The sequence below is a fragment of the Macaca fascicularis genome, chromosome 8 (genome assembly GCF_037993035.2).
Source record: "Macaca fascicularis isolate 582-1 chromosome 8, T2T-MFA8v1.1".
Lineage (NCBI taxonomy): Eukaryota > Metazoa > Chordata > Mammalia > Primates > Cercopithecidae > Macaca > Macaca fascicularis.
Genome location: NC_088382.1, coordinates 70,334,793 through 70,358,386, shown reverse-complemented (window position 1 = coordinate 70,358,386; position 23,594 = coordinate 70,334,793). Strand labels below are relative to the sequence as shown.

Below are 23,594 nucleotides of genomic sequence, written 5' to 3'. Positions count from 1 at the left end.
ATCTTAAGACGCTTGGCCTACACCTCTCTTTTTTGGCAAATGTCAAACCACACCGATTTGGTGCTTGGTTCTCCCCTGGCAAAAGTCCCACGTGAACCCTCCTGAGCTGAAGCAAAAGGCCCAGACCTGTCTGTGGGCTACCTGAGTCCCCAGATGCTGCATCCCAGCTGTATCCCTGGTCTGTCCTGGTCTCCCTCTTGGGCCCCCTGGTTGCTCCTGTCATGTGAGCCTGGCTCCAGGCTGCACACCTGGCTCACCAATGCCAAACAAGCTTTGCCAGCTGCTGCATGATTGTTGACACTCAGGGGTGCACTGGCTGTTTGGTCACATTCCGGAACACTCTTTGCTAAAACCGACAAAGTAAAGTATTCCTGAACATATAATGTAGTACTTTGGGGGGAAATTTAAGCACTTTAGTAGTATATTAAAAATAGTAAATTTCAGAATATTTCACAGTGCCTAGAGCAATGACCTAGTAGACCAGGGAGCTAGCACATAAGAAACCAGTATTGCAAAAGTGAATTGGTTTTCATTGTAAAGATATAAAATGCAGCTACTGTGCACAAATATAATCCCCAAACAATAACACTTTTGTTATCGGAACTCTGTTAAGTAATCAAGAACTTATGAAACTTATCAAATATTACAGCTGGAAAATTCATCATCATCATCTTTTTTTTTTTTTTTTTTTTTTTTTTTTTTTTTAAGAGGCATGGTCTTGCTATGTTGCCAGGCTGGCTTTGAACTCCTGGGCTTAAAGGATCCTTCTGCCTCAGCCTCGCAAGCAGCTAGGACTATAGGTGTGTGCCACAGCACCCAGCTCATCTTTTTCTTATTGTTACATAATAAATTAAATGGTAGTAGTGCATATGAAATGCACAAAATTAGTCAAACAATAGTTTGTATAATATATATTAGAGATTGTGTGTATATGTATATACTAGTATATATAAATATGCTAGTATTGATTATATTATAGTGTAGCAATGGTTTTATCTGCCTGAATCAGTGGAGACAGACAAACGGGACAATCAAGGCTTGTGGAGATATGTAAGAGCCCTCTCTTACAGAATGGGTTGTCATCACATTAGCTCAGTGGTTCTCGTGAACTTTTGGCTGGAGCATCACTTCAGTAGTGCAAAACTAAGCAGTTAAGAGTATTTGCTCAAAAATGTTCTATCAGAATTCCTGAAAAGAAAATGATGAACTTGAAAAATTAGTTGAAAAAATAATAATTCTGTTGACTGTACATCATAGTGAATCTGACAACCATTTTTTTTTGAAAATGCGCCCTTTGGAGAATACAAGCATGCCCTGTACTGGCATAGCACTTTTAAGCACCTTCATGTCTCCGATCTCCTTACAGCCTTGTGATACATGTGAAACTCATGTTTTCATAGACAAAGAGGTTCCCTTTATAAGAAGCACATCTGGGACTCTAATTTCAGGACTTTCCCTCCATGTGGTGGCCACTCCTGGAGAAATGATGCTTGTGTGTGACTAATGAAAGGTAGGCTTCCCACAGACACACTTTTCTTGCTAAGAGCCTATTCCTTCAGGCTGTTGTATTTTGTTGTTAACAGTGACGATGACAAGCGCTAACAGGATGCTCCCTCTGTGTTTGAGAATGTATAAGTGCTTTTCTGTGTGTGTGCTAGGCGTTTGCTTGTTTGCTCTCAGGCCCAGTGTCTGTCCTTTCTCTCTGCTCTGTCTCTGGATACACTTCCCAGCCTCCTGTATCTTCTGACTTCTACCTCCTCTGGGCAAGGAGAGGCACTGGTAGGAGACTACAGGGTGAGGGGAAAAGAGTAGCCTGGGCCTTTCTCTCCTTCCTATCTTCCTTGTGTGGTATCTCCACATCCAGCAGCAGCTAATTCTCCGTGGCATTAGCTCCCCTGCCCCGCCATGCTCCAGCACCTACTGGGGTGCCTGGATTGACTCCCCGGCTCTACAAAACAGCCATCTTCCTTTGTCCTTCCAGCTGCCTATCTCTAGATGGCCTCTGTTCTGTTTGGCAACTTAGCTCTTCTATCCCCTGTAGAACTAAATCCCTGCCTTGAAATCTGTCTGCTGAAAGACCTACAGTGGTTTCGTTTCATGACTAGACTGTGCTGCTTCAACTTGATATGACTTTTTACCTTCACAGCATTCCTGGAAGGAGTAATATTATTATCTCCATTTACGGACAAGGAAACCGAGGCTTGAAAGAGAAAGAATGTGCCCAAGCTCATACTGTCTATAAGTGGGGGCTCTGGGACTCCAGAAATTGTGTGTTGTGCTTGCCTCCAGAGGACAGGTGACACTGAGAGAGTGCTTCCTTGTGCCAGGTCCCAGGGCATGACTGTGCCTACATGTACCGTCTCATGGTGTCTCCACAGCAACCTCCCCAGTGACCGATGAGGAAATGGAGCTCAGAAGCATTACCTTGCCAAAGGAGCTGAGTTGGTAGGCAGGTAGGCAGCAGAGATGGGATTCAAACCTATTTTTTTTTTTTTTTTTTTGAGATGGAGTCTCACTCTGTCGCCCAGGCTGGAGTGCAGTGGTGCAATCTTGCTCCCTGCAAGCTCTGCCTCCCAGGTTCGAGTGATTCTCCTGCCTCAGCCTCCTGAGTAGCTGGGATAACCGGAGCGAGCTACCACACCCGGTTAATTTGTGTATTTTTAGTAGAGATGGAGTTTCACATATTGGTGAGGCTGGTCTCGAACGCCTGGCCTCAGTTGACCTGCCCGCTTGGGCCTCTGCCTGTACAGTGCTGGGATTACAGGCATGAGGCACCACACCCCACCCAAACCTATTCTTTCTACTACTACTAGTTCTTCCCAAAAGTTAATGTGTATCACCATGTGGAATGTGGTTGAAATATACATTCCCAGTTCCCACTCCAGAAGCTCCAATTCAGTAGATTTGGGAAGGGTGTAATAGCCATTTTGCACAACTCCCCTAAGTGATGCTGAGGTCACATGGGACCAACCCTGCTTATTCCGTATGGCCTTCCTGTTCTACTGGTGACGCCCTGTGTGGCTGGTGCATGCCTCTCCTTGCTGGCCTCAGTTTCCCTGTCTGTAGAGTGAGGGGCTGGACCAGAGAATCTCCCAGGGCCTCCCAGGTTTTAGCTGAGTCCCCTAAACCTGTGTGCTGCAGAGATGCAAGGCACATGATGTTGTGCTTCCAGGGGGATTGCTGCGTCCACTGTGCCCTCCCAGATCAGCAGCCAGACAAGGAGATCGGGGTTTTCTCAGGCACCCCCAGGCCGTGAGGCTCCACAGGAGCCCTCTGGCTTGTGGGTAAAGGAAAGCCCTGTTTATTGGTTTGCAGCAGTTGGCAAACTGACATTTAAAAAAGGAAGTGAATTGTGAGGTGAGGATTTTAATTCAGGGAAATATTTGAAGAACTCAGTGTTTGCTCAGAGAGGTCATTAAATAGGTTTTGTTCCCACACCCTCTGGAAAAATGATGCTTCATTAAAATGGCAACACGAGGTGTAGTGAAAATGGTGAAACTGGGAACGCTGAAAAGACACATTCACTAGATTCCACTTAAAATGTAAAAGGAGTGTAAAGAAAACAAATGGACATTTTCCTGAGGCAGCTGAGCGATACAAAACACAGGCATCTTTGTCTCCTTCTTGAAAACTTCCACAATGCGTTCTCCTTTCTTCCTCTCCACTAATCTGTACTTCCAAGAGGTGTTGAGTTTCGGCCAAACTTTCTGCTCCGCTCGCATCAAAGGCTGCCCTCTTGTGAATAGCCAGCTCTCACCTAATGATCTCCCTGCTCACTCCTGACCAGGATGCAGGTCATTCCCCAGAATAATTAGCTCACAGGCAGAGTTTCCAGGCGCTTCCAGGAGCATCAATCACCGGGATGAATGGGAAGCCCGTGTGTGGGAACTGCAGGGGGAGCTGGGTGCATAGCCACCCCAGCCTTGTCACCCTGCGGCTGTCCTTGCCATGCTTCCTTGGACCCCCATCTACCCCCAGTTTTGGGTGACAGGACGAGTTGGGCCAGTTACCAGGTAAGTGAAGAGGGCTGTGGAAGTATCAGCCCTAACACCCCACCAATGCGAGCCAGGCTGAGCTTCTGTTTCCCTTGTGACAGGATCTTGTCGCCTGGTTCTGATGGTGTCTTGGTTCCCGGCTGGGGTTTTGTGTTGACCACGACCGTTGCCTGCTGTCGGGGAGCTGCGTGTGTTTCACAACAAACAGGGAGCCAGGGAGACCACCCTGCGGGGCTGCCCCTTCCCTCAGAGCTTTCTGCTTGGGTCGCTGGCGTCTTGCGGTGCCTTCATTCGTCTGTGGTGTGACGTGCTAGTCCAGGCTTACGCGCTAACAGTGAATGAGAAGGAGAATACGCTCTGCGAGTGCAGCGGAAGGTCAATATGGAGCCTGGTTTGCTCTTAGACTCTTTCCAAGGCCGATGGGCTTCCTCTTCCCTCCTGACCAGGGGTTTTGATGCCCCTGCCCTGGGCTGCCTGGTTCCTGCTCCCAAGTCTTCAGAAAGATCCCAGGGCCTGGAGACCGTGAATTCAGGTTCAGATGCCTTGCGTGGCCTGTGGATCCTGGGCCTGGTCTCTGTCCCCGGGCCCGTGTTCAGGGACCACCCTGAGCGCCAAAGGCAACCCAGTCCTGCTTTGACTCAGCTCCCAGGGCGGAGTCCCTTGCCCAGCACTGGGCAGAAGGAGGGCCTCTTCAGGGCAAGGGTCTGCCATCAGGGGGCTCTGGCAGCAGCTCCCGGGCACTTTCAGATTCCTGCAGCGCAGAGAGGTTTTCCTGGGGGAAGGGAGGACTCTGTGGCTGGAGAAACCCTGCAGCGAACACCCAGCGACCGGGTCTACAGCAGCACCAGGTCTGTGCTGCCCCCTGGTGGTCACAGATTTTACTATGCGCGGCCCACAAATAAAATGAGTTTCTCTTCAGTGGCCCGGTTATCTTCTGTCGTGTAGGAGGAAGCCCCGAGCCACGGAAATTCGGTAAGGATCGGATAATGGCAATGAAATCACAGCTCTAAATCTTTTCATGGAGTTGAAGACAGACATTTTACTGTGGGAGCCATCTCATCTTTATCTGGTAAGAGCATAACCTGCTAAACAATGCCAGAATAAAAATAACAAATTCAATGTATTTAAGTCGGTTTTGACAATGAGGAATTGAAATTAAATTCATTTAATGTATTTTGACTTTTACCCAAGTTTTTCTTACAGCTCCATCTCATTTTCCCCTCCTTACATAGTTTGGGGAGCAGAGAACAGTCTATTTTTCACTCCCGTGTAACTGACATGGAGACAGAGGCCTGCGGTCCCTTGGGGGATTAGTGGCCGACGCAGGTGTGCAGGCCACGGGCCCCTCAATCAGAAGTGGGATGTGAAGCAGGGAGTTTGGGAGAGCTTTCATTTTGGATTAGTGGTTTCCTCTCGACTTTTCCTCATTTTTGTCACAGCACACTCGAAACATTTCTCATCAGCTGTGTACACTATGTCAGGCATTTCAAATATGTTTCTGGAAGTTGTCAGTGCTGTTCTCTATGAGGCCTGAAGGAAAAATTCAATGTTTGCAGTAAATAAAGTACTAAAATTATATCAGCTATTAAGAGGATGGATTATTTCCAAGTTGCTTAGCCATATTGGTTGAGCATTGAATGCAGCAATGGTGCCAACATATTAAGCACAAAAATCTTGTATTCCTAGATACTGAAAGTTCCTTAGAAGATGGTGGCGGAGGGTCAGCTGGCTGGGGATGTCAAGGGGTGTTCAGTGGACTTCAAGAAGGAGTTTATGGAGATGCAAGAGAAGGTTCTGAAAACTTTGCTAGGATGGACCCTTTGTCGAATTAGTTCTCAGGGAGGCTGATTTGGAGGAGACCGGTGACATCAGAAGCTAGAAATAGTGTTTCACAAACATTGAGCTTCCAGGGAATATTCATTCCTCAAACTGAAGACACACGTATATGGGTTCTGTCTTCCCCTCTGTCTAAGTCTCTGTTTTGGGTGAAATTGGGTCCTCACCCCAAATTCACATGTTGAAGTCCTAACCCCTGTACTTCAGAAAGTTGATTGCATCTGGAGATGTTTTTACTAAGGTGATGAAGTTGAAATGAGGCTGTTAGGGTGGGCTGCAATCCCACATGACTGGTGTCTTTATGCGGAGAGGAGATAAGGACATAGACACACACAGGGGCGGGGAAGATCATATGAAGATCCAGGGAGAAGATGGATCTGTACTGCCCTAGGAGAGAGACCTCAGAAGAAACAACCCTGCCGATGTCTTGATTTTGGGTATCTAGCCTCCAAAACTTGGAGAATATATATTTCCATTGTTTAAGCCACCTGATCTGTGGAGCTTTATTTCAGCAGCCCTAGCTGACGAATCCAGTGTCCTTTTGAACTTAAGGAGCATGACTGGATGACCCATCCATTCAGTATCAGCACCAACCAAGTAGAAACCACCAAAGCAACTGAGCGCGGTGGCTCAGGCCTCTAATCCTGGCACTTTGGGAGACCGAGGTGGGAGGATCACTTGAGCCCTGGAGTTTGAGACCAGCCTGGGCAACATAGGGAGACCCTGTCTCTAAAAAAATTAAAAAATTAGCTGGGTATAGTGGCATGTGCCTGTTGTCTCAGCTACTTGGGAGGCTGAGGTGGGAGAATCGCTTGAACCTAGGAGGTTGAGGCTGCAGTGAGCCAAGATTGCTGCCACTGCACTCCAACCTGGGCCACAGAGTGAGATCCTGCCTCAAAAAACAAAAACAGGCTGGGTGCAATGGCTCATGCCTGTAATCCTAGCACTTTGGGAGGCTGAGGCGGAGGGTTGATTGAGCCCAGGAGTTAGAGACGAGGCTGGGCAAGATGGCGAAACCCCGTCTCTACCAAAAATACATACAAGCAAAAATTAGCTGGATGTGGTGGGGCATGCCTGTGGTCTCAGCTACTCAAGAGGCTGAAATGGGAGGATGTTTTGAGCCTGGAAGGTGGAGGTTGCAGTGAGCCCAGTTTGCACCATTGCACTCCAGCCTGGGTGACAGGGTCAGATCCTATCTCAAGAAAACAAAAAACAAAAAGCAAACCCAAACCCCAAACAAACCAACCAAACAAATAAAAACAACCAAAAAACCCATCTGATATGGTTGGCTGTATCCCCTCCCAAATATCATGTTGAATTGTAATCCCCATGTGTCAGGGGAGGGACCGGGTGGGAGGTGATTGGATCATGGGGGAGAACTTTCCCCTTTCTGTTCTCATGATAGTGAGTGAGTTCTCATGAGATCTGGTAGTTTGAAGGTGTATGGCAGTTTCCTCTTTGCTTTTTCTCTCTCTCCTGCTCTGCCCTGTAAGATGTACTTGCTTCCCCATCACCTTCCCCCATGATCGTAAGTTTCCTGAGGCCACCCAGTCATGCTTCCCCAGTTTTGTGGTGTCCTGAAAAGGAATCCAAATAGTTTGGAAAATATCCTCAAGTCTAAATGAATCATGCAGCCAAGTTTTATGAAACCAGCCTACAAAGTTATCAATTGTTCCACGAAAGAAAATATTTACTTCTGTTACTCCTAGTTTTGTTTTAGCTCTTCTGAGATATCTGGGGTTTAGCTTATGGATTGCATGATTTGATGAAACTCTACACAACAGTTAGCAAGGAAATGAACCTTAGCGCTGAGGACTTAGGGTCCAGCCGATGGTCCGGGTACTGCAGTGTATCTTTCACTCATGGTGGTGGTGAAGGTAACACTGATGATTAACCTAACCTCTACCAAGCACTTCCTGCCCATGGCCACTAAATTCAATGCTTGACATATTTCATCTATGTTTCACAAAAATGCTAAGACCTGAGACATGGTATAAGGGAGTGGTTCAGTTTTGGTTACACTCAGCGATGTGGCCTTGAGCAAATTGCTTCACTCTCTGTGCCTCAGTATTTTCATTTGTAAAAGGTTGTTGGTAACGCAGGTGAGACGCTTGAAGCAGTGCCTGGCACTGACGAAGGTTTTCCTAAGTGTTGACCACTAGTATTTTTCTTCACACCCTCAGTTGAGGAAACGAAGGGCGGTGGAGGTGTTAAGCAATGTGTGTAACCACTTGTATGCCATCACGTGGGGGGAATCTGGCAGCACAAGAGGCTGCATCACTGAGACTCTACACCGCCTCCCAGTTGGGCATGCTATCCTTGCAGGTACTTGTCTCATTCCTGCTGAGATGCACAAAGGTGACTTTAATGTACGTGGCCCGGCTGGGTGTGGTGGCTCATGCCTGTAATCTCAGCACTTTGGGAGGCCGAGGCAGGTGGATCACCTAAGGTCAGGAGTTCAAGACAGCCTGACCAATATGGTGAAACCCTGTCTCTACTAAAAATACGAAAACTTAACTGGGCTTGGCAGCAGGTGCCTGTAATCCCAGCTAGTCGGGAGACTGAGGCAGGAGAATTGCTTGAGCCTGGGATTTGGAAGTTGCAGTGAGTCATGATCGCGCCACTGCACTCCAGCCTGGGTGACAGAGCAAGACCCTGTCTCGAAAAAAAAAAAAAAAAAAATATGTGGCCCATGCTCTTTTACCCCCAACACTTCAGTGTGCATTCTCCAAAAACAAGGTCATTCTCCTCTATATTGATAAAATCAGGAAATTGACACATTTAATCTATAGATCTTATTTGAATTGTATTAACTGTTTCCCTTATGTACTTTTTAGGAAGAGAAAATGGTTATTTTCCTGGTCCAGGAGCCAATATCCAACCAGGGGTCTCACATTTCATTTCACTGTCATCTCTGTCTTTCTTCTGTCGGGAACAGTTCATCAGCCTTTTCGTTTTTAACTTTTATGACCTTGACTTTTAGAGTACAGGACATTTACTTTGTGGACTGCCATTCAATTTGAGAACAGATTTGTTTTTAATGTGCACTTTCTGGAAACACGATATTGTTCCTCAAAGAAATGAAAAAATGTTGGGAATACATGACACATCATAACAGACACCAGGTGGGAATTTTTGAGGTTGGATAGGTCTGAATAACATTCAAATTGAACTGTAAAATGGATATCATGACTGACCCTGCTATGAAAGTTGTTCATGGTTTGTATTGGTAGTTCGGTTGCCTTATATAAAATTATGGGTTTGATGTATGTGGTCTCTAATATTTTGTCAAGCTCTGGCATTATTCTAATGTGAACTTCTGACACATTGTTAATGATGCTATTTACATGCTTTCTTTTTGTTTTGTTTGTTTTATTTATTTTTTTTTGAGACAGAGTCTCGCTCTATCGCCCAGGCTGGAGTGCAGTGGCACAATCTTGGCTCACTGCACCCTCTTCCTCCTGGGTTCAAGTGATTCTCCTGTCTCAGCCTCCCAAGAAGCTGGGATCACAGGCACCCACCAACATGTCCAGCTAATTTTTTGTATTTTTAGTAGAGACAGGGTTTTGCCATGTGGCCATGCTGCTCTTGAACTCCTGACCTCAAGTGATCCACCTGCCTTGGCCTCCCTAAATGCTGGGATTACAGGTGTGAGCCACCATGGCTGTTTGAACCTTCCCACACTGGTTTCCCGTGGTAAGGAACACCCTAATTCATATCACTTTAAGACACATCTTAGTTAATATCCCGTATATCCAGCTGTTCAATTCCCTCTAACTTTACAGTTTTTATTCCACTGTCTTCATGTACTCAAATGCCTTATTCTGAGCATGCCTCTGCCACATGGCTGATTTGGAATGTAGTAAAACCATCACATGCTAGGACTGGGATCCAAAACATTTCCTCCGTAAAGGAAACCACCAGCCACTGGGGGCAGCTCTATGTGTAGAACTTTCAGCTCACTGTCACCTCCGGGGCTGGCTGTAGCTTAGTCTTCCCAAGAAATCCACTGCTGTGTATATACACCTGGCAGCCACTGGACCACCTGCTGAACCACAATGCAGGCTTGGGTTAGCCTTAATGCCATTGTTCCCTGGTGGATGTTCTCAAGCACATTTTGTAGGACCCTCCCACCCCCAACCCAAGGGGCCTATTTGCTCCATGTTTGCTTTTTAGGGTAAAAGAGAGAGGTAAAAGGCCCATGGTAATGTTAGACTTTGGAAATAAGTCTCAGAGAATAATGATGCTGAAAAGAAAGATAAAATTTTGCTGACAATTATAATACATAGCGAAGGTGTAGAGTTTCTAGTTCCTATTGAAATGGAAAAGAATTGGCTCTCTACTTGGAGGGTGAGAAGGATGGAATCTAGGGAAAAAGGGATGTTTGAGTTCCAGATAGCCATTTGTGTGTGATAGTTATAGAATGAATGGAAATTGAATGGTTTGCGCTTCACAAAGCACTTCTAAGTATCCGTCCGTCCATCCATCCATCCATCCATCCATCCATCCATCCACCCACCCACCCACCCACCCATCCACCCATCCACCCATCCACCCATCCACCCATCCATCCATCCATCCATCCATCCATCCATCCATCCATCCATGCATACATTCATCATTTATTTATTTAGCATATTTCATGGTTCATTCTAGATCATGAGAATGCAGAGGTGGAAAGAGGAAAATCTCAGTCTATTTGGTGGTACGGGCAGCACAAAAGGTCATTACAATGCGATGTGCCAAGAACTGTAAAGAGGCCATCGATGGCCGGGCACAGTGGCTCATGCCTGTAATCCCAGCACTTTGGGAGGCCAAGGCAGGTGGATCACAAGGTCAGGTGTTTGAGACCAGCCTGGCCAACATGGTGTAACCCTGTCTCCACTAAAAATACAAAAATTAGCCGGACGTGGTGGCACATGCACTTCCAGTTACTTGGGAGGCTGAGGAGGTTGCAGTGAGCCGAGATCACACCCTGCACTCCAGCCTGGGTGACAGAGTAGGACTCTGTCTCAAAAAAAGAAATAAATAAAAAAATAAAAAAATAAAAATAAATAAATAAATAAAATAAAAAACCACTGATAACTGTAAGGAGGCCTTTAATGGGATATTAGGGATCACAGAAAGACTAAGTCAGGAAACACAGAGTGGAGACAATTAGTCTGGATTTTGCAGAACATGTAGGAGTTTGCTGTGTGGAGAAGAGGAAGAAAGCATTTTAGACGCAGGCAAAGGCCTGGAGTTACATACGAAAAGGAGCTGATCTCTGGAGGCTGGGATTTTGACCAGTTGTTTGGGTAATTGGAGCCATTTTGATTAGGCAAAATCAGCCCAGATGAAGTAGGAAAAGGGAGAAGAAACTCACCTGACCCCCTTCCTGTGCTTTTGCTGGGTTTCATTCTTTTGTTGTCAGAGGGAATGGGCTTGGAAAGTGTGTAATGGAAGAATACAATGAATAACATTTTGAGAGAGTTGTTCTCACCCAGGCATGCATTTCAGAATCTCTTTGGGAAGTTTTTGAAATGTACGTGGCCAGGCCTGACATCTGACTCCGAGGCCCAGGGTGGAGCCAGCACTGACCTGCTCTGCTGAGCTTCTCCTGGTGTCCTTGGTTGGGAACACCTGTCACGTGGGTTTCCTCTACTGGGAGAATCTGCCTATCGGAAGAAAGGGCACAGATGCTGTACAGCCATCTCTGGAGACAGTGCCTGTGGAATTTTTCAGGGTAACCACACCCTTTATTCTGCTAGCTGGGTGAGAATTCTAATGATAGCAACGTCTGCCAGTGTTCCTAGGAATCTCAATTTCAGAAGATACTTTCAAATAAGATTTTCGAATCTCTTCTAGAGTTCTAGAGTCTGTTTACATCCCATTCCTTTGTTAATGTTTATAGTTGGGTTTTATCATCATATTAGAGATGGGGAAGAGGCTGACTGGGGCCTCCTTGCGTGCTGACAGTGCTTGATTTCTTGCCTGGATATTGGTTCCATGGGTGTATTCATGTTGTAAAAATTCAGTGAGTTGCTCATTGAGCATTTGTGCACTTTTCAGTAAATATATGATACTGCATTTAAAAGTCAATTTAGAAACAAATGAATATATTTAAGAGTTGAAATTATAGTGCCGTGAATGCAGAGACCGTTTTCCCCATGGTTAAGTCCCCAAAGGCTGATGTACTCCTAGGATAACTGGCCCCGTGGCTCTGTGCTTTGCCAAGGATGCAGTTTGGCACCCCAGCAGGGACACAGGGTCACCTGTGCAGAGAACCTCCGTGGGCGGTGGGAATGGCAATCTTGGATTTCCTGACTTTTGTGCATTGATGGTTTCACTCACAGAGTTACTTTAACCCAGTTTCGTAGACTGAATGAAACCATTGGCAACTTTCTGATTTGTTTTTCAGCCTGAGTCGAAGCTGGTAAAGAGGCCAAGAATTCCCAAGCTTTCCCAGGCAAGTGGGGAAGAACACTGGGATGCCTTTTCCTCCTCCTCTGTCCATCTGCAGGCCAAGTGTGCATCGGTCACAGGCAAACTCTGAATCGAGCTTTGTGCAAGTCTCTGGAAAGAGACCCAAGATCGTGTGAGGAGCAAAAGTGACAGTGCTGGTGGCAGCGACATCTGCAGAGCCAGCCCCATCCCTGTCTGCAGCAGAATACGTATGGGAATCCTTTGTGCGAACAATCCACCCAGGGTAGAATGGGGCTTTTGACATCAGCTGAGACCCAGGCTGCCTTACAATGAGAGGCCTGTTGGTCAAAGGAAGGACTATTTAATGAACTGAGAATCTGAGGCCAGCTCTGGCCATCTGCACTTAGAATCATTAGAGCAGCTCTACTGTAACTGGCAACATTGAATAATGCAACAAATTCATATTTCAAAATTGTGAACTTTAAAATTTTGTGCTTGTGTCTATGATGAAAAGCATTATATAAACATTTGATACTACCATTTTATTAGTAAGGAAGCCTGAAAAAGTGTCTCTCTTTTGACTCTGAGGTCAATAATGATGATGGTTTTTCACCTACACTGGGATAGAAATGTTCTGTCAAGGATATGAAAGCACTTTATGAGGATGAAATTCATTAAAGCCCTTAATAATCAGGTAGGGAAGACAGGTGCTCACAATTGTCACCACTTGATGAGTGAACACACCGAGGCTCGGGGAGGACAATGACTCAGGAACAAGGTCGAATCGCAGGTGGGGGGTGAAGCTGATCCCTAACAGCATCCTCCAGCCCCCAGCGCTGAGGAAGGACATGGAGGGCTTGCATCGACTTTTCCTGGCAGGCTTGCGATTCCCAGCCAGAATGCAGGTGGCAATGTTATGATTCCTGGCATAACCTTCAATGCTTCAATGATAATCTTTGCCAGTGCCAGGCACCAGCTGAGTGTCACTGTGCAACTCCCAGGCTTAAGTGATGCATGCCGAGGTTTTCAGAGCAGTCTCTCATTTATTAGTTGTGTTGGAAAGAAATCCCTACTACCTAAGTGGGTACCTCTGGATTTTAACAGCTGTGGTTTATAAGAGATTTGAGAGGGGGTTTGTTTTCAAAGTGCCTTTCACAAAGTAACACCTTGGATTGTAGTTTACATTCCATTCCAGTAGGATAACTTGCAACACTTCTGTGCTCAGAAATCCAACTGTGCAAGAAAAGTCAGGTTATATTTTCATACAGCCCATTTTGGCAAATATGCCTTCACACCACTTTCCCTCCTCCTCACCGCTATTGGCAATAGTCCCAATGGAAGAGTTTTATGTCAAATGTTGAGTATCTTGGAAGCTGTCCTGCACAGACACGACTGCTTGGCTGCGTGTTGGAGAGTTGTGGTTGGACTGGGAGACCAGGAAGGTCCCTTCTAGCCTGAGATGTTATGACTCTAGAACTAATTAGTTTCAACTCATAACATGAAATGCTACTAGCTACCATTTGGTAGGCTTTTTCTGTGTTCCAGGCTCTGTGCTAAGATCTTAACATTACTCTAATTACAAAATCCCTGCCAATATTAACCTCGTTTTATACAAGAACAAAGGGGTTTAGGGAAATCAAAAACTTGTCCAATGACACAGATTTAAGATTTAGCAACTGATGGCCCATGGAAATGGATTACAGATTATTCTAATTTGACGCTCTAAACCCGCAATTCAACCAGAATGAAATTTAGGGCTGCGTGCTGTGGCTCATGCCTGTAATCCTAACACTTTGGGAAGCCAGGTGTATCCCTTAAGCCCAGGAGCTTGCGAGCAACTTGGGCAACATGGTGAAACCTGTATCTACACAAAACACAAAAATTAGACAGGTGTGGTGGTGTATGCCTGTAGTTCCAGCTACTCAGAAGGCTGAGAGAAGGGAGGATCGCTTGAGCCTAGGAGGTTGAGGCTGCTGCGAGCTGTGATGGTGCCACTGCACTCCAGCCTGGGCAACAGAGGCAGACCCCGTCTCAAAAAAAAAAAAAAAATGTAGGTAGGTACCTTGTGATTGCCCTTCTCTGAGATTAGCTCATGGCTCCAGCTCTCAGGGTGGCGAGTAATGATTCTGTGGTCAGATGCAGTTTTGAAGTCAGGCAAGAAAACCTTTAACAAGAGCTAGAGATGTCCTGTCTATGAATTTCTCCTCTAGGCTTAGGGATAGCCCCGGGATTCCTGTCATGCCAGTTAGAGATCCACTCATGGTAAGCAATACAAATGCCTGGGAAGAGACAGTGCATTAATTGTCACCAGTTAGCAGCATTGTGTGAATTAATGTGATTTAACACATGCCCAGAGGGATGAAACTCTAGCTCCATAGGGTAGGTCCTGATGACTCCTGGAGCGGGCAGCCAGCTCAGCCAGCTCAGCTCACGGGGAGCTCTGAGAAGCCTCTCAATGCCTGGCATGCAGCCCCTGCTCAGGAGTCATGTGTCACTTCACAGTCTTGCTTTCCAGTGGGTCAAAGCCTGATGTGTATGAGAAACAAATACTCAAAATTCTGACTTGTGCAAATACAGAACACATGCAACAAAACGACCGCAATCTATTTTTAACATGCGGTCTCAGAAGTCAGGTTTAATATGACTATATAAAGAATATATTTTCCACAAAAGGAAAATGTAAATAATAAAATATGTCTATTTCCTTCTTTTCTGGAAAATTACTCCCACAATTTGGTCCCAAGGGGGTCTTATTTGTCATCAGGTCTGTGGCTAAATGTCTTATAAAGCAATGATTCTTTCTTTCCAGAGGGGCAGAGGAACAGTCTGCACTGACTGCTTTTACCTGTAAATGTTTTGAGAATTCAGAAGTCACTTTCCTTCCACAATAGGTGCTAGGCATTTTGTTTAAATAAAGCAAAAACCTTTCTGTCCTAAAGAAGATGTTAATAACTATAGTGTTCTTAAAGCTATGCGGAATATACAAGTACAATCTAATACTCATGGTGAAAAATACAGTAATTAAGAGCAATTCAAGTTTTTTTGTTTTGGTTTAACTTTGGAATTAAACTCAAAAATAAAAAAAATAGAAAATGGTTTTATTACATGTCAGATTATTGAGATATAAAGTATATACCAGATACTGCAAGAAAATGTTTCATCTCATTTTAATGGGCACTCAATGCCCCTTAAAAAATCAATACCCAATACAGATTTCATCCATGAAGCTAATTTTTCAGATTTTATGAGGGCTGTTTTTCAGCTCTGATGGTTTCAAAAACACTTTGAGGCTCAGGTGGAAGCTGTGTGGTGAAGACGGGCTGCCTCCTACTGGTTGGCAAGAAGACGGGGTTTTCTGAGCCTAGCCCAGGGCCAGTGCCTCCTGCATAACTACACTTCTGTGAAGGGGGTAGGACCAAATGCTAACCATGAGGGCTTTTTGGCTTCTGCAAGGAGATCACTGAGACTCTATGGATCACACAAAGTAAGCAAGGAAAATGAACTCCCATATGTATCTCTCTCACTGCCACTGTACCATTTGAAAGATGTCCTAAAACTTCAAATGCATGCAGGCAGGTGAGACCTATTCCACCTTTAAGACCTATGAACTATTATGAGATTCTTTTTGTTCAACAAGTGAGGGGAGCATTTATAAAATGGTAAAAAAATTATCTTGGAAAGCATCCTCACTAGTAGAAGTACCTCATTAAATAGAGGTACAAAGGGTGGGGCAATTTAGGTGGGCCAAGGTTGGAATTGCATCGTGACGCCACACCCGGTCCCGTGTGTCCTGAAGTGTGTGCAGGCCCCTCAGAGTCTTGCTCCTGCTGCAGGGCTCAGGCTAAGGGCATCTCTTGATGAGGATATGTGCTCCGAGGCCAGTGCTGCTGGGGAAACTTCTGCAGCTTCAGTGCCTCCTCTGGATTTGCTGACTTTCTAGACCCATTGGCCTTCTCTTGACCTTTGTAAAATTTGAATCTTTGCTGCCTTTCTGAACACTAGGATTGCCATGGTATATAGAAAGGGGAAAGCATTGGAGGTGAAATCAATCCATCCGTCAATCAACAAATCAATTTTGAACTCACAGAATAAAATGTCCAGTGCAAGACAGGCTGGCTAAAATAGGATTTTGGAGGAGTTATACTTGAAATTTAATTATTAATCTATGTATCTTTGACACTGACATTTCACCCAAACATCCGTTTAATATCTCCAATACCTGTCATGTTTCTTCTGTTTTTGTCTTATTAATTATCTTATTAAGGTAATAGTGTAAATCTTTCAAAATTCTTTTAGTGCTGGCTGGACAAATGAATCCTAAATTAGGGAAAGCAGATATATTTTGACTGGTACTTCTGTTATGGCAAACTGACCAGCTACCAAGTGGACCTTGTGTAGCTATCCCATCTCAATCCTCTTTATGATTTCTTTCTATGTGCTTATCAATAGACCCACAATTCTCCTATTTACTCAGACACAACATGTGGGGACCTGTCACTCATTCATTTATTCATCTACTTGTTTTCTTAATCAATGAATATTTATGGAACATTTATTAGGTCCCAGACATGGTTCTAGATGCTGGGAGTACAGCAGGGACCAAAACTGATCATCTTGCTTTCTTTAGCTTATAGATTAGTAGGGTAGAAAGTCAATAAACTTGATAAATACATTTTATATCGGATAGTGATATATCTTCACATGGCCTCTCCTTCTGGGTCTCTGTGTCTTCTCTTCTGTCTTTTAGCAGGACACATTGGATTTAGGGTCCACCTGGATAATCTGAGATGTTCTCATCTCAAGACCCATAACTTAATTTAATCTACAAAGACCCTCTTCCCAAGTAAGGCACAATCATAGATTCCAGGTGTTAGGATGTAGATTTTTTTTTTGGGGGGGGCACCATCCAACCCACTACAAAGAAGAACACTGGGGCAATTTTTTTCAATTTAAAATTAGACCTTATTGGGGAGGCCTTTCAGAGAAGGTGAAATTTGAATAAAAATGTGAAAGGAGCAAAGGATCTGCAGACTCCTGGGGCAGCTCATGCAGGTGGCAGGAAGGGCAGGTGTGAAGGATTTGCCTGCATTGTTCAGGAACAAAGAGGCCAGGCTGGGTGCATTGCAGGCCCGGGTAATGATATAGGATTTTAAAAATTTATTTTAAGCCAGGCATGATGGCTCACACCTGTAATCCCAGCATTTTGGAGGCTGAGGTAGGAGAACTGCTTGAGCTCAGGAGTTTGAGACCAGCCTAAGCAACATAGCAAGAACTCATCTCTACAAAAAAAAAAAAAAAAAAAAAAAAAAAAAGTGGCTGAATGTGGTGGTATGCACCTGTAGTCTCAGCGACTCTGGAGGCTCAGGCAGAAGGATCACTTGAGCCTAGAGGTTGAAGCTACAGTGAGCCATGATCGTGCCACTGCACTCCAGTCTGAACGACAGAGTGAGACCCTCTCTCAACAATTTTTTTAAAATTTCATATATATGTTTTCATTATTTTTCTTTTATATTTCAGAGATGGGGTCTTGCTATGTTGCCCAGGCTGGAGGACAGTGGCTATTTTTTCTTTTTTCTTTTTTGTATTTCTAGTAGAGACGGGGTTTTATCATGTTGGCCAGGCTGGTCTCAAACTCCTGACCTCAGGTGATCTGCCTGCCTTGGCCACCCCAAGTGCTGGGATTACAGGAGTGAGACACTGGGCCCGGCCTTGCAGTGGCTATTCACAAGTGCAGTCATAGCTACTTGTAGCCTTGAACTCCCATGCTCAAGCAACCCTCCTGCCTCAGCCTCCTGAGTAGCTGAGACCACAGGCATATGCACCAGCACTGCAGGCTGACACGACCTGACTTCTGCTTAACAGCACAATGCTGGCTGCTGTGTGAAGAACAGACAGAAAAGCCAAGGAGAGAGGCAAGAAGATCTGCTCAGATGCGATAGTCACACAGGAGTAGATGGTGGCTTGAACCACAACGGGCGCTGCAGAAATGGTTGGATTCTGCCTGTGTTTTAAAGACACCGTTGACAGGATTTGCTTATTGATCAAATGTGGGGGTGAAGGAAAAAGAGGAGTCAAGGATGACTCCACATGTTTGGCCTGAGTAACTGGAAAAATAAAAAGTCATTACTGAGACGTGGAAGACTGGGGGCATCAGAAGCTTAGTTGTGGACACTGCAGGCCATCCAGATGACATGGCTAGGAGGGAGTGGGGTATGCAAGTCTGCGGAACGGGGAGGTCTGAGCTGGAGATGTACATTTGGGACTTACAAACCTAGAGAAGATACTTAAAGCCACGATATGGGGTGACACCACCAAGTGTGGAAAGGAAAGAGAAGTGTGCCAGGAACTGTGCTCTGGGACACTCCAGTCCTTAGCGTCCTGAGGAACCAAGGAAACTGAGAAGGAGAAGGTGGAAAATCAGAAAGTATGGTGTAGGTCAGACGTGGTGGCTCATGCCTGTAATCCCAGCACTTTGGGAGGCCGAGGTGGGTGGATCAGCTGAGGTCAGGAGTTTGAGACCAGCCTGATTAATATGGGGGAAACCCCATCTCTACTAAAAATACAAAAAATTAGCCAGATGTGGTGGCATGCACCTGTAGTCCTAACTACTTGGGAGGCTGAGACAGCAGAATTGCTTGAATCCAGGAGGTAGAGGTTGCAGTGAGCCAAGATCATGCCATGCACTCCAGCCTGCGTGACAGAGTGAGACTCAAAAAAAGAAAGCAAGGAGGGCCGAGTCCGGTGGTTCTTACACTTAACACAACACTTTGGGGGGCAGAGGCGGGAGGATTACTTGAGCTTAGCAGTTCAGGATCAGCCTGGGCAATACATTGAGACTCTGTCTCTACAAATAATAATTTTTTTAAAAAAATAGCCAGGCATGGTGGCCTGCATCTGAAGTCCCAGCTACTAAGAGGCTGAGGTGGGAGGATGGCTTGAGCCTGGGAGGTGGAGACTGTAGTGAGCTATGATTGCGCCATTGCCCTCCAGTCTGGGTGACAAAGCAAGGCTTTGTCTCAAAAAAAAAAAAAAAAAAAAAAAAAAAAAAAAAAAAAAAATTTTAAAAAGCATGAAGCAGGGAAGGCAAGAGAAGAAAGTTCTCGATTTTCTCCTCATTCATCCTCTCTCCAGATATGGCCCACGCACATCCTCCAATGCAGCTATTTCTTCCTTTCAATCATTTCTTATCCCTCCCCTGTTCTTCCTACACTCACGCTCTTCCCCATTTTCTATAACTAGAATCAGTTTGAGGTACAAAAGGTGAGATTTCATTCTTAAAGTTTTGAGAAAAATAAAGAGGAGAAAAAGAAACCCCAATGATGGGATTTCAGACCCCCATTCTTCCACCACGGGCACACTGGTTCCTCCTCTTTTTATTCTGTCTGCATGGTGGGGGTCCTTCTTGATCGGCTGGTGGAGGAGGAGAAAGGCCAAGCTTAGTTTGTGGACGGGTCAGCGTGGGATAAGATGCAAGCCGACACTGGACTGCTGCTGCACTGCAGCTTCTCTCAGGCTGGCCCTGAAACACAGAGGTGACAGGAACGCCAAGGGGTGGTGAGTTGGGCAGTGCGCCTCATCATCCACTGAGCGCTGAGGAGAGTGGCTGGGATTCCTGAACTAGGGCAGACGGCTGGGCTGGTGGGCCTAGGCCTGCAAGGAGAAAGCCTGGACCATCAGGGACAAGCAGGTCTGGGGCAGAAGTGAGTGGCTGGGCACCGGCATGAAGATCTTGGTTTCTCTCACTGGAGCCTGCCAGAGAGCATCCACCATACCTGAGGCACTGAAAAAGCAGGAAGAGAAGGGCTCACTCCGCAGAAGCCATCCAGCCTTGTCACTGGCCACCCCAGTGCTGGTGGCATGGCAACACTGCAGATGGAATAGCCACGGTGCCGGATTCCAGGCAAGGCATGGGCCCACTCTGGAGACTCTGGCATGATGCAATCCCTCTAGGCGACTGCCTGGGGCAGGTGGATCGCATTGGACTCTGTAGCGTCTGGGTGGAAGAGAAAAAATAGGAAAGAAAAAAGATGAACACCTGACAGGATGTCATTGACTGATAGGAAGTGCGGTCACCACTACTCTTGGTGTCTTTATTTCTGTGTCTGTATCACAAACAGGCATGCACGTTTACATTTTATTACACTTTTCAAAATATCCACTAGGTGGAGAACTTGCACCAAGTTTGCCACAAACGGTGTTGCCCATCTAGAATCAAGGGAGTTGCATTTATTTATTTATTTAACCACTACTGAAGTAAAATGATAGGTTCCAGCCGACAATGAAATGCATTTATGATTCTTCTTTGTGGCCTAAGCTTTTCATACATTTTAGGCCTGAAAACATTATACAGAATTACATTTCTCTTGTGATTGACTGTTACTGTGGAATGTTTTAAGTAGGAAGAGATGAACTGTGTGAGGACAAGACTAACATTTTCACATAATTGTTTTTGCTGAACTCTGCCTCTTGATTAGTTTATTGTGATTTATTCTAAGCTTTAAAAAATTTTCAAGGTGGTCTTCTTTTTTTTCTGAAAGTGACTGTTGATTGAAAGATAACTGCAGATTAAGAAAACAATTTTACTCACTAAAAAGCCTTATCCGTTGATGTGCTTTTTACATCTCAATTTTCAAACACCAGGCAAAGGAATTTCTTTCTCCATGCATTGTTATTCTTCCTGATTATGGAGAAAGTTTTATGGAGGTCATAGAATGTAGGTTAATAGAATTTAGTATACTGCGCGTTCCTGGTTGCCGCTCCAAGCAGTGGGAATGTGGCCCCAATTTAGGAGCCAGCCAGCCCTGCTGCGAGAACATTGTACCAGGAATCCTTGCTGGCTCTAGAGGCCGCTGCTGTGCAGGCCTGTGTAGGTCCAGAGCCAAGAGCAGCATCTAGTTAGGGTCAGCCCTACCCACAGTCACAGCAGGGTGTCCTGAAAATAGCCTAGACCTCCGTCTCTAGCTCTTTAGAGCAGGGATTAGCAAACCAGCCCTTAGGCCAAATCCAGCTCACTGCCTGCGCTCCTAAGGCCCTCAAGCTAAGAATCGCTCCTACAAGCAAACATCTGCCATGGATTTAGGGAGAGGGAATGCTAACTTCCAATCACAATTAGGTGAACTGTTTTTCCTTCCCTGCCACATCCATTCTTCCCATTAGTAGACTTGTATTACAGAAAGATTATACTCAATTATTATTGCTATGTTTTGAATTTTATCAATTAAAGTGTGTGGGAATTTATTTTCTCTATTATATAAGTACATACATAATGTCCAAGATTTTACCTCTTGACCTACAAAGTCTAAAATAGTTACTATCTGGCTTTTACAGAAAACGTTTGCTGACAGCTGCTTTAGAGGGATATTAACTTTTTGCTCCTCCTAAAATTATAGCTAAAATAGTGTGTGAAGCAAGTGAAGCTTTTCTGGAGAGAAGGTACCGGCTTTCTTTGATCTGAAAGGTGGCTATGATTAGCTACATGTTAAGAACCACCTGTCCCACTGGACAAAGGCCTGTCCATGCCATATAGTAATAATAATACTAATGGTAGTAGTAGTAGTAACTCAAAGTATTATGGGGCCAATACACAAAGATTGATCATGCATGCAAATATCTGTCTCCACCGTGAATTTACGGGACCAAGTGGAGGGCTGAATTGAATTATTAAGAGTTTGAGGACAGTTCTTTAGCCATAAACACAAAATACACAGATGCTCCTGAATCTATGATGGGTTATCTCCCAAACCCATCATATGTTGAAAACATTGTTTAAGTTGAAAATGCATCTAACACTCCTCACCTGCTGAACATCACAGCTTAGCTTTACCTGCCTTCAACACACTCAGAGCACTTACATTATCCTACAGTTGGGCAAAATCATCTAACACAATGCATATTTTAAATAAAGTGTTGAAGATCTCACATAATTTATTGAATTTTTACTGAAAGTGAAAAATAGAATGGTTGTACGTGTACTCAAAGTACAGTTTCTACTGAATGAATCAAAAACAGGAGTTACTCCCTCCGCCCCACCTTTTCTTGAGACAGGGTCTCACTCTGTCACCCAGGCTAGCATGATCACAGCTCACTGCAACCTTGAACTCGTGGGCTCAAGCGATGTTTCTGTCTCAGCCTCTTGAATAGCTGGGACTACAAGCATGAACCACCACGTCTGTCTAATTTTTAAATTTTCTGTGGAGACAGGGTCTTGTTATGTTGCCCGGGCTGGTCTTGAACTCCTGGCCTCAAGAAATTCTCCTACCTTGGCTTCCCTAAGTGCTAAGATTACAAGAGTGAACCACCACGCTTGGCAGGGGCACCCTTTTTTGATGGACTTAAAGAAAAGCACAGACCTTAGCACTGAATATGCTTGTCATGTGTGTCTATAACTGAATGGTACATTGAATACGATTAACTGGGCATTTAAAACAGGTTACAATTAAATGTATGCAATGAGAGTTACTGAAGTTATTTATTCTTACAAATTTGAAGCTAACCTAACTATGATAGTACTCACAAGGAGTGAAGACATAAATTCTGTTATTTGGCATTTTCTGTGTCTCCTAGGGCCTATTCTGTTGTTCTAATAACGACTGCAAGACTCTGAGAGCTAACGCCTCTTGGAAAGCAGAGAGGGGAAGAAAACCCTCTGACAACCAATAGTGAGTCCTTAGAAAGCATGTTCAATATTTTAGTTCCATTCAGTTAGAATTTCTGGGAAGCTGAGCCTGTTCTAGGCTTTTCAGATCACACCCACATGAATATTCAAATAGTCTAAATGAATGTTGACCAAACACACCCTTCACCTTCTTGGTGGTATGTGCCTGTAGTGTCGTGTCAGCTACCCTGGAGGCTGAGGCAGGAGGATTGCTTGCACCCAGGAGTTGGAGGTTGCAGTGCACCATAATAGAAGCTGTGAATAGCCACTGCACTCCAGCCTGGGCAACACAGCAACACCCCATCTCTTAAAAAAAAAAATCAAAACCCAAAAAAATCCCACAATGCCTGCTTCATTTCTGGAGGTGGCTCAGGTTTATCCTTTTTGCAAAGATGGATGAAAACACTGGGTCTTTAACCCACCCACTGGAAAGAACTAGGGCAGAAAGGAAAACAGACAGGACTATTACCTGTCATCCAAGCCAGCATATTCTTGCCCAGCAACCTGGGAAGTGGTGTCTCAAATGACTGTCTTTTTCTTTCTTTTTTTTCCAACAGGATACTTGCTCCACCTCATAAAAAGGAAGAGGATTTGCACCCCTTCTTTGATTGAGCTGTTTATGTTGGTGTGATTTCTGGCAAATGCCTCTGAGGGCTTAGCTGAGTGATTTGGATACAACATTGCCGACTGTTCCAATTTAGGAA

General features: G+C 45.0%; 1 protein-coding gene across 4 annotated transcripts; it reads left to right on the top strand.

The window, feature by feature from the left end:
* The first annotated feature begins 3,769 nt into the window (after positions 1 to 3,769).
* LOC102139826 (uncharacterized) lies at positions 3,770 to 23,583 on the top strand. Of its 4 annotated transcripts, none has more exons than XM_065519254.2 (3): positions 3,770 to 4,013; positions 4,941 to 4,967; positions 12,232 to 14,118. In XM_065519254.2, exons 1-3 carry the CDS (start codon positions 3,867 to 3,869, stop codon positions 12,364 to 12,366), a joined length of 309 nt encoding a protein of 102 aa, XP_065375326.1. In that variant the 5' UTR covers positions 3,770 to 3,866; the 3' UTR covers positions 12,367 to 14,118. The 4 variants fall into 4 exon arrangements, 1 of the variants encoding a protein (XP_065375326.1); XR_012416440.1 differs by lacking the exon at positions 12,232 to 14,118 and adding an exon at positions 23,448 to 23,583 and having other exon boundaries at positions 3,907 to 4,013; positions 4,941 to 5,064; XR_279893.5 differs by having other exon boundaries at positions 3,907 to 4,013; positions 4,941 to 5,064; positions 12,232 to 12,368.
* Positions 23,584 to 23,594: the final 11 nt, after the last annotated feature.